The 11,737-nt window shown below is 29.1% G+C and overlaps 1 protein-coding gene across 1 annotated transcript; it reads right to left on the minus strand.

Annotated features, from left to right (window-relative positions):
* Nucleotides 1-5,593: 5,593 nt before the first annotated feature.
* On the minus strand, nucleotides 5,594-9,076 carry LOC123005629 (pro-resilin-like). Its single transcript, XM_044399466.1, has 3 exons — nucleotides 8,974-9,076; nucleotides 8,759-8,920; nucleotides 5,594-5,998 (listed from the first exon to the last, which is right to left on the minus strand). The coding sequence occupies exons 1-3, from the start codon at nucleotides 8,983-8,985 to the stop codon at nucleotides 5,663-5,665; spliced, it is 510 nt and encodes a 169-aa protein (XP_044255401.1). The 5' UTR covers nucleotides 8,986-9,076; the 3' UTR covers nucleotides 5,594-5,662.
* Nucleotides 9,077-11,737: the final 2,661 nt, after the last annotated feature.

Consider the following 11,737-nt stretch of genomic DNA (forward strand, 5'->3'; position numbering starts at 1 on the left):
TAAGGGAGTTTTCATCAGCTTTCCCTATACCCAAATTTAGCCGTTTTTGAAATATTTGGAGTTTTTCAAAAATTTCTGGATCTGCACCTTCCACTTTAAAAATTGGTAACTTTGCCATTTTTAAGATTGTGAATTCGTTTTTTTGGCGTTTGAAAGAGAAAGTTTAGATCTTTCGTACGGTGTTTTCAAATTTTGAAAAAAAAAAATAACAAACCCTAAAATTTTAAGGTTACTTTTGCAATTCAAATACCCATAACTCATTTTTTTCAAATAAAATACAACAATTTTTATTTTACTAAATGGAAGAGAATTTAATTCTGCATCGATCTGTATTAACATCCTCTAAATTTAATAATTTTTAAGTTACGGTGACTTTTTTTTAATACTCCGAAAATCCATTACTAGCCACATCCGTTTTCGTATAGTTTGCCATGGAAATTAAAAATGTCAAAATTGTTTCTCAATAAACGTGACTTATTATTTGACAAATAGTGCCAAAATATGGAGAGTCAAAGCTACTCAAACTTAGATTTAATTAATTTATTTTGTATTTATGGAGAGTGTAACAAAATTATGATATCGTTCATTAAACAAAAATAAATTTTTCCCACTTGTTAGTTTTAAATAATGATCGCATGGTAGAACCTATCAATAATAATTAAGTTTGCATAACTTTGATTGTTCATATTTTGGCACTATTTGTCAAATAGTAATTTACTGTTGACGTTTATTTAGAGAAAATTTTGACATTTTTGATTTCTATAGCAAACTATGTGAAAACGGGTGTGGCTAGTAATAAATTTTCTGTAGTTTTAACAAAAAGTCCATAACTTGAAAATTATTAAATTTAGGTATAGGGAATGTTAATACAGCTCAATACACAATTAAATTCTCTTCGATTTAGTAAAATAAAAATTGGGGTACTTCATTTGAAAACATTGAGTTATGGGTATTTGAATTATTACAAAAGCAACCTTAAAATTATAGAATGTGTTTTTTTTTCAAAATTTGAAAACACCAGAAAAAGGACCTAAGCTTTGTCTTTCAAACGCTGAAAAAACGAATTCAACATCTTAAAAAATGGCAGAGTTACCGATTTTTAAAGTGGAAGATGCAGATCTAAAAATTTTTGAAAAACTCCAAATATTTCAAAAACGGCTAAATTTAGGTATAGGTAAAGCTGATGAAAACTCCCTTAAAATAACCCGTTTATTACAAAAAGGCAGTAAAAAGTATACCTTTCCATTTAAAATAAGAAAGTTGAGTCCGACTTCGAAAGCGAAAGTCCCGCCATCTTGAAAATATTTTCATTTAGGAGGACTTAATGGTTTATATATAAATACGATTATTCGAACTTCCAATACTTCTACTTCTGTAGTTTAGTTGTTTTGAAAATTTTAATTCCTACTAACTGCACTATATAAACAAAATGTTTTGGCAGTTGCAGACAAAATTAATTTTCCTAATGCGAATCGTCTTCTTTCGAGTTAAACAGATTGAATTTGTGCAACTTGGTCCTGCTTAAATCTTTAAATCGTTCGATATGAAAAATTGGAAACTTTCCTCAACTTTGTAAATTTCTCTAACAATCAAAGCGTCTCCTGCGATGATTAGAGAGATCTCTGATTAATGATGATCGAGAAATAAGGCCGTTTTCTCAGAGATAAAGCTGTTGATTAATGTCGAGCCTCACGCAAATCATATTAACATATTAAACGCCTCCGGAGACTGAACTCTTGCAAACAACAGCGATTTTGTTGTTGTTCACTGTATGAGATTAATAACACGTGCCGGCTTTGATTAAACACGTAATTATTGTGAATCGAGACGGAGATGGAAGACTCGTTTCGACAAATTGAAAAACACGGAGAAGATGGGTTAATTTATTCGGATGCGTGAGGAGAAAAGGGTGGGATAAGTGAGGAAAGGAGCAGCTGCGAAGGTGTTTTTTTCTAAATGGAAAGGAAAGTGCCACACTTGTTGCGAGTTATTTGATTTCAGCTGAAAAAACGCCTGAAAACTGAAAAACACGTCTCTCGTTGAGTTGCTTCTTGTGAAAGCCACCCCCACCCCCTGTTGAATGCCAGATAGGCGATCTCAATCGCTATCATTACTCATTTTGTTCCGGAACGGCTGGACCGTGTCGACACACGCAAAACGTCATCCGAAATAGAATTTATGTTATCCAACAATAGCGTTTGTCAATACCAAATCTGTGCAAAGGGTGGGGCTTTCTGATATGTAGTTCGGACGCGTGACGGCGACACACTAGAACCGTCCATGATTCACCCCCTTATCGCCCTGCTGGTGGTTCAAGTGGGCCGTGCGTGAGCCACACTACAAACGCACCCTCTCCTTCTACCACCACTAATTGATTCCGAGATACCAACTCTCTAACTCCTTTAATCCGTTGCAATCTCTAAACTTTCAGGAGACACACTTCAAGCGAGTGTCGTGACGTAACGGAGCCCACCACCAACTTTCGACGATTCTTATCCTAAGCCCGATAAGCTACTTACAATTTCCCATAACGAGAATGGGGTAATTACTTAAGGTGGGGGTGCACGGAGTGCAATGCAAGCTGTGGATTCAACAAAACACAATTTTTGAATTATTGAATTTTCACAATTTTTCTGTTAATAAACTGGAAATCTATTTTTTGTCAGTTCAGTGGGTACATCTAGTTTTTGTTACGTCGATAGAAATAATAAATTCATGTTATAACATCAAATACCCCGAGTAGAACTGACACTGTCAGATTTTCTCGACGTTTATAGGGGGCTCGCGGCTTTGCCGCTCGCCCCTTTCTAGATCTCAAATTTATGTTTTATGTTTTATAAAAAAATAAGTTTAGTGTGTCTCTGGATTGACTTTGCAAAAGTAAAAAAATGTATCATTAAGTTTTCGCCAAAACTTATAAAAATCACATTTTTGACTTGGCACAAAAAGACTCACTTCTACTCTTAATGAGATAATCTACGATTTTTTACTTGTACATCATTTTTTTCACTCTGGTAGTTAAAACAATAGACTAATAGCATTAATCCAGCTTTTAAATAATTAATAAAAACTCACACGGATTTTGACAAAATTTATATTAATTTAATTATTTATATTTATTTAAATTTATTTCGTCTCTTTTTAAACCTCATACTATCTGATTGGCAAATATTTTATATAATTGGATTTTCACATTTTTTCTGTTAATAAACTGGAAATCTATGTTTTGTTAGTTCTGTGCGTACATCTAGTTTTTGTTACGTCGATAGAAATAATAAATTCATGTCATAACATCAAATTAAAAAATTAAATTAAATTAGACATTTGTTGGACAAATTTCTTTTATATTGGGCTCTTATAGTCTTAAACAACACTTCATAAATCACTACCTAATTATTTCAAGTTGACCACTGTGCAAATTCATTGGGTTTCATATCGTTTTTCGCCTACATTTTGTGCATTATTTTCGTCATCTCGCAATGTCAAAATAACTTTATGATTTATTATATTTTTTGCTTCAGTAAAAAAAAACACGAATTTATTTCTTGGTTACATCTCATTAATTTTTTTTATTCACAAACGTCACAAAAGTAACCGCTTTTATGACCACCGGAGTAAAATTTTTTTTGCGCCTAAGCGTTTTTACTTTTTCCAATGCATTTTCTAGCATAAAATAACTAATTTTGGTTGTGACATTCTTTTTTGACTTCCAATATGTTTTCAGTTGAAAAAATAACAGTGTTAACAAGCGGACCCCACACTTAACAAATTATGAAAAATTTTAGTAGCAAAAAAAATTGAAAAAGTAAGATTAGGTTGTTGAAAGAATTCTAGAAAGAATTCAAAACTCAAATGCTTAAAACAATTAGATGTTGAAAGGAGTTGAACATAAGTACATAATTTAGAGAACCATCCACTTTACGGCCCGGATTTAGCTACGCTAGACATTTTCCTATCTATTTTAGATGAACAACAGTACCTATAGCAAAAATTTAAAAAGGCTTGCTGAAACTTTTTCAAAATGCTGAAATACTGTCCACCTTACAAATCCGATTTAGCTCCGCTTGACTTATTATGAGAGACTTATGGAGTAACATTTTTATTACAACAAAATAAAATCGAAAAAAAAATTTGATAAATCAGACAAATTCAGATATCTGTAAAAACACAATTAAAAATTTAAACATTGAAAAAGTTAAGTGATTTTAGCTCTGATCTAACTTTGTTAACAAATAGACAAAAAACCCTTAATTATGGAATTAGTTGTAAAATTTTTAAAATTAAATCCAAATTGCATGGAATTGGAAGTATTTGGAATTATTAAAATCATAGAATTGTTTGGAATTACTGGAACTATTTGTGAATTACTAAAATAAATGGAATTCTATTTGAAGTCATGGGTGATAATTTTTTATACGTAATTTTAATTACGTTGAATTTTTTTAGAACTATTGAAATTAAATTGGAATTGCAGAAATTATTTTGGAATTACAAAAATTAAGTTAGTATTACAGAAATTAAGTTGCAATTACAGGAGTTAAATTGGACTTATGGAAGTTAATCTTCTAAAACAAACTAAAACAGTAGAATTGCGATGTATTATTGGAATTACAGAAATTATTTCCGAATTAGTAAAATTTTTATGGAATTACTGAAATTTCTTTTGAAACTACTGGAATTCTTTTCGGAAATATCAATTTTTGTTTTTAAATTACGTTGAATTTTTTACAACTATCGGAATTATTTAGAATTACAAAAATTAATTTGAAATTACATGAGATAATTGAGAATTATAGGAATTAATGTAAAAACACTGAAATTACGATGGATTATTGGAATTTTGGTGATTTTTTTTAAATCGGAGTTAGTTTTTCAAATTTGTTCAAAGTTGAAAAAGCGTTCAGTTTGCTTTAATATTTATGAAAATTATGTGGTTCTTAGTTATTCGGCATAATTCTCGGTCTACTGTGTCTTTTTTTTTGCTTACTTGCAAAGCAAGTAATGATACTTTGTTCATTTACTTGCTAATTATAGTGTTGCTCTTTACTCTTGATCTGGATATCAAATAGTGTACGTTATTCGGCGTAAAAGTGAGTTTATGTGGTTCAGCCGTATTATCAACTAAGAACCATCACATAAACTATCACTTTTACTCCTAATAGCATAAAATACTCTTATGTTTACTTCCTTCATTTTTTGATGTGCAAGTAACAACACATATTTACAAACAAGTACACTTATTATAATTTTTATGCAACTCTGATCGCTCGTTTTTGTACATGTGAAGTAAAGCATGAGCAAACACAAAACATACACTTGTAAAATACATACTTTCCCTTATTAGACTACGAAAGCGTTTCGAAATCTCTCTCAAATTTATTAACTTCTAATTGTGCTGTTTGAATTCAGTTTACAACAAATTCTAATAAGATTTTCCCTATAAGATGTAAAACAATATGTTGCACAACTCAATGCTCTTATTGTTCCTCAAATAATAGTGAGAATAATCTCTTTGACTTGCTACATCAAAGCGTTTACTTAAGTCAAATTTCGTAATGAATAGAAACACTTTTACCTTGATTTATTTATTTATTTAAATACAAATGTACAAAAATGGACTGTGTATGTACAAAACTTAGAATAAATAATAAAATTTGTAAAATTACGGAGCCCCATATTCGTACCCGGGTCGCCCTTTGTTGCCATACCCTGAAGAATACGAGTCATAATTGTTCCCATTATTGTACCCGGAATTGTAATTATTCCCGCCTTGGTAGTTGTTGTAATGCTCCGGGTAATGCGCCACGCCTTCGTACCTCACATCGGCGTGGAATCCGGTCTGCCAATCGGCGTAGTAGGTGACGATCTGGGTCCGACCATCTGGTAATTGAACCCGGTATTCGCCTCTCACCTGATTACCATCGCTGGCTTCTTTCCGGTTGTAGTTGTTTCCGGAGTAGTCGTCTTTGACTTGGTACCCGAATTCGTACGCTTTGGGCTGAAAAGTAGCATTTGGGTCAGATATGGAAAGGTTAATCGGTGTATGGTTCAGTGGTTTTGGCTAGAAATGGTACCATTGCAATCGTGATTGCTCTGTTTATCGCTGAAATTAATTTGTGTTGTTTAGGAATGTTGTTTTTTCTGGTTTTTTATCGTGACTTGAACTGTTAGGAAATAAGTTATGTCTGATCACGATTTTACCATAATTTGGGTACTTAAGGAATAATAATTGGGTCATGATTGTAGTAGGCGTGATAGATGTTTGTGCTGTTAGGTTGATGGATTATTGATTTGTTTTATATTGGATTAAAAGGGTTTCAAAAACGCGATTAACTACAAAATTTCTTAATAATTAAATTTGCAAAAAATTTAGAGAAAAATGTTTTTCTTTGAAATTAGTATTTTATATTAAATTAAAACAACGAAATTGGTTAAAAATTTTACTTAAGTTTATCAAAATAATGTCTAAACAACTAAAATGAAGCTAAAACAACAAAAAAGTTTTGAAGAAATTTTGTTGTTGGCTTTTTCTTACTCTTACCAACAAATTTGAGCAAAGAACTGTAAAATAATACACTTACCGGCACAAAATTCGATCCATAATTTTTATTTAATTTTTCTCAACTAATTCTTGTTCTACAAGGCAGCAATTTTTTGAGAACGTTAAATTACACATTTTAAAACCAGCTTAAATTAAATAACAAATTTTTTATTTTTTCAATAACAAAAAAAAATGCAAAATTTTACGAAAACATTAAATCCGGAATTATACCTAATAAAGAGTTAAGACCTAAACCGAAGTTTTATTATTTTTTTACTTTGTTCTTTGGAAAACATATTTTTGTTTTTTTTTAACTTATTTGTTTTTGATAATGAAAAGGTTTAAAACAAAGTTGCCAAAAATGTAAATGAAATAGAAGTAACCACAATTTCAAGGTAATTACCCCAAAAAATAAATTTCTCATTATTTAAACTCAATAAAATAGTACGTAAAATAGTCATTTTGTAACTATTTTTAGTACTATTTTTTATTTTTAACCACTATTTTTGAAAAATTAATCATACACAATAATAGATTGAATTGTGTTTTTTAGAAGCTTTATCAAAATAATGTTGTACTAAAAATTACTATTTTATTGTTAGACCAAAGTGAAAATCATTGAGAAACAAAATAAAAAAAATGTAATAAAATAGCTTGACTTTGCGAACAAACATTACCACAACAATTGAAAAAGCAAAATTATGAGCTGGTAAAAAATTTCAAAAATAATTGGAAAAAAAACAATTTCAGTGCTACCAACAAAACCGAAAATATTTATTGATATTTGAGTAGTTTAAGATTTTATTTAAAACCTTTTTTCTATTTTTTTTATTATTTGGAGACGGTGTGTGTAAAAGTGGATTACGTTTCAGCAAAAAACTAACAAATTGAAAAAAATAGTTACAAAAAAATAAAAATAAATACAATAAAAAGTTTAATAGTAAAGCTAAATAAGCTTTACTTAAACTTTACTACTTTAATAAGCTAAATAAATAATAGCAACCTAAATATTTTAAAATCGTTTCTCATTTTACTTAAGTTTATCAAAATAATGCCCAAACCACTAAAATGAAGCTAAAACAACAAAAAAGTTTTGAAAAAATTTTATTGTTGGTTTTTTCTTACTCGTATTTACAAATTTAAGCAAAAAACTGTAAAATAACATTATTAAATAGTATAAACGTTTTTTTAAGTATTTTTTTTAGTACCTATTTTTTATTTTTAACCACTATTTTCGAAAAATTAATCATACGCAATAAAAAAGTGAATTGTGTTTTTAAAAGCTGTATCAAAAAATTTTGTAGCAAAAATAACTATTTTATTGTTAGACCAAAGTTAAAATCATTGAAAAACAATATAAAAAAAATGTAATAAAATAGCTTGACTTTGCGAACAAACATTAAAAATGACGCCACAATTTTGACATTTATTTCTGACATCTGTATTTATTTATGTTTGTTTAATGTTTCTGATGATCTTGTATATGATTTTCATAAAGTATTACAGATAGAATTTTTTTAACATTTTTTAATAATCCTGATATCTTACTATGAGCCCTGCTTGTATTAAAATAATCAACAAAAAATTATGATTAATCAAAATAAAGAAAATTAAGAAATCAATTATGGTAACACAAACAAACTTCGGAAAGGAAGAATATTATATTGGTGTTTCAAAAATAATTGAAAAAAAAACAATTTCAGTGCTATCAACAAAATGTTTATTGATATTTGAGTAGTTTAAGATTTTATTAAAAATCTTTTTTTGTTTTTTTATTATTTGGAGACGGTGTGTGTAAAAGTGGATCACGTTTACGCAAAAAACTAACAAATTGAAAAAAAAACATTTACAAAAAAATAAAAATAAATACAATAAAAAGTTAAATAGTAAAGAACTGCAAGCTAAATATTTTAAAATCGTTTCTCATTTTGTTCGTTTTTAACTATTTTTACTATTTAATCGTTAATTAAAATTTAAATAATGAACAAAAAAAATGGAAGTACAAAAAACAAGAAATCGAAATTACATAAAATCAATAAAAACACTAATTCAACAGAATTTTGTATTAATTCTCATTGCACAACTCACCATTCAGTTTTATGAATGGAGGAATTAAAAAGTTGAATGAATACACGCCCACTAAAGAATTACAATTAACCGGAAAAAAGTCAAGTAGCCACAAATTACAACATAAATTAATGAATTTTGCCGTCCTACCTCCCCATGGTCCCCATGGTCTCCATGCCCATGCCCCTGGTCGTACCCATTCCCGTCGTACCCCGCAAAATTATTGATGGTATTAGCCAGAGGCGTCCCATAACTCGTGCTCGGGGGTTCACCCATCGCCGCCCCCAAAACCGCAACAACGATCCAAATAATCTTAAAACCACAAAACCTTAATTCCAAGCATTGTAACCACCCCGCAACCCTACCTTAGCCACCATCACGCACCACTTAACGTAACACAAGACTACCAGACGCAAAACTAATTTGGTTTATATATGGTATGCGATGTTTAGTAACCCATTGTCTGCGGTTAAGACTTTTACTCCAGTTAACTCCCACAAGTGGTTAAATCCCCGCTGCGCTTACGTTGCGTAACGTTACGACGACAATTTTACGTTTCAATTAACGATAATTGATGAAAGATCGCCTCTCAAGCTGAGTAATTAAGTTTCTATTTGCATTGACGTGCGGTTTTGTTGTTATTTCGATCAAAAGATTGTTGATTTTTTCATTTGAAGAATGAATAGGAGATGATGAAATTTATTTTTCTAATTAATATTCAAGCTTCGACAAAATTGTGAAGATGTTCTACAAAGAGAATCATTTCAATTTCCACACATCGAGGGATGATATAATCTAAAATTGTAGGAAGTGGCTTCATTGCAACATTAATCTTATCCTAATTTATTTCTGTTTATTTTCACATGGCCTCAATCAGCGAGGAAAAGTCTTTCTAATGTCTTTAAACCACAAGTTGAAGGAAAATTTTGTGAAGGAATAAGATGTTTAGATGAGAATCTACGTTTTTGTTGTGCAAACTCTGTTGCATTCATATTTGGTGTGAATGAAGCGTCGATGATATCTATGGTAATGAACAGTCAAGGTTTACTCTTGTTACATTATGGACATGGAAAAAGCTTTTGTAGTGACATAAAATCTTGATTATTTTTGTGTTCTTACCTAACCATAGCGCTATTCTCTTTTATTAACCGATTGTTTAGACACAAAAGCGGAAAAAGGCGTGATTAAGCCGAGATTTATTACTTTACAAGAGTTTTGTATCAATCAATTATTCCCACATTACGCACTGAAAACCATAAAAATTAAGTTATTTTTTTACTTGTCATCAATACAAACTTTTTTATTAACAGAAATAGTCCAAATTACATATATTACATATACAGAGTGATCTACATACTAACTTTACGACTCTTTTTAATAACATTAAAAAATAATTTAAAAAAATTAGTCAACATTGTTTTTGTAATTTCTCTCAAGACAGAAATAAAATTTCCACCGGGGTTTATATACATATAATTTTAAGTAGGACTAGAAAACAAGGATAGTAATAAAAGTAGGTAATATGAGGTCAATAATGAGTCACTTTCCAACGTATATAAAAATTAGATATGTCGAGTAGAAAAGGCAACATTTTTAATAAATTTTAAGAATTCCGATTTTTTATTAACAGAAATATTCCAAATTGCATATATTAAATATACAGAGTAATCCACATACTAATTTTACGACTCTTTAGTAAGAGCATAATAAGCAAGATTTTTAATAAATTGAAAATTAATTTAAAAAAATTAGTCAAAATTTTTTGTTTTTTTATTTATCTCAAGACAGAAATGAAATTTCCACCGAGATTTATATACATCTATTTTTATGTAGGACTAGGAAACAAGGATAGTAATAGAAGTAGGTAATATGAGGTCAATAATGAGTCACTTTCCAATCCAACGTACATAAAAATTAGATAAGTCGAGCAGAAAAGGCAACATTTAAAATAAATTTTATGAATTCCGATTTTTTAGTAACAGAAATAGTCTAAATTACATATATTAAATATACAGAGTGATCCACATACTAACTTTATGACTCTTTCTAGTAAGAGCAGAATAAGCAAGATTTTTTATAATTTAAAAATTAGTTTAAAGAATTTGTCAAAATTTTTTGTTTTTTATTTATCTCAAAACAGAAATGAAATTTCTACCGAGGTTTATATACATATAATTTTAAGTAGGACTCGGAAACAAGGATAGTAATAGAAGTAGGTAATATGAGGTCAATAATGAGTCACTTTCCAACGTCCGTCAAAATTAAAAAAGTCGAGCAGAAAAGGCAACATTTTTAATAAATTTTATGAATTCCGATTTTTTATTAACAGAAATAGTCCAAGTTACATATATTAAATATACAGAGTGATTCACATACTAACTTTACGACTCTTTTAAGTAAGAGCAGAATAAGCAAGATTTTTAATAAATTAAACATTAATTTAAAAAAATTAGTCAAAGCTTTTTGTTTTTTAATTTGTTTCAAGACAGAAATGAAATTTTCACCGAGGTTTAATACATATAATTTTAAGTGGGACTAGGAAACAGGGATAGTAATAGAAGTAGGTAATATGAGGTCAATAATGAGTCACTTTCCAACGTATATAAAAATTAGATAAGTCGAACAGAAAAGGCAAAATTTATAATAAATTTTATGAATTCCGATTTTTTAGTAACAGAAATAGTCTAAATTACATATATTAAATATACAGAATGATCCACATACTAACTTTATGACTCTTTCTAGTAAGAGCAGAAAAAGCAAAATTTTTAATATATTAAAAATTAATAAAAGAAATTAATGTCAAAAATTATTTTTATTTACTTTTTTAATATTAATCTCAAAACAAAAATAAAATTTCTACCGAGGTTTATATATAATTTTAAGTAGGACTAGGAAACAAGGGTAGTAATAGAGGTACGTAATACATATACCTAAGGTCAATAATGAGTCACTTTCTAAAGTTCGTCAAAATTAGAAAAGTCAAGCAAAAAAGCAACATTTTTAATAATGTTGATTAATTTTGAAAATATTTTTTTATTATCTGTTGATTGCAAAAAATAAAATTTAAAAGACGCATATTAATGAATTTTTTACTTAAAAATTTTAAAAAATTAACAACGAAGAATA

This window comes from Tribolium madens, unplaced genomic scaffold (assembly GCF_015345945.1).
Source record: "Tribolium madens isolate multiple individuals breed KSU strain unplaced genomic scaffold, Tmad_KSU_1.1 Scaffold_11;HRSCAF=98;Tcas5.2_LG3b, whole genome shotgun sequence".
Taxonomy (NCBI): Eukaryota; Metazoa; Arthropoda; class Insecta; order Coleoptera; family Tenebrionidae; genus Tribolium; species Tribolium madens.

Excerpts from the sequence above, each read along its gene's own strand:
- LOC123005629 (XM_044399466.1), bottom strand. Across the intron at positions 5,999-8,758 it reads ACCATGGGGACCATGGGGAG|CCCAAAGCGTACGAATTCGG; the intron begins GTAGGACGGCAA and ends GCTACTTTTCAG.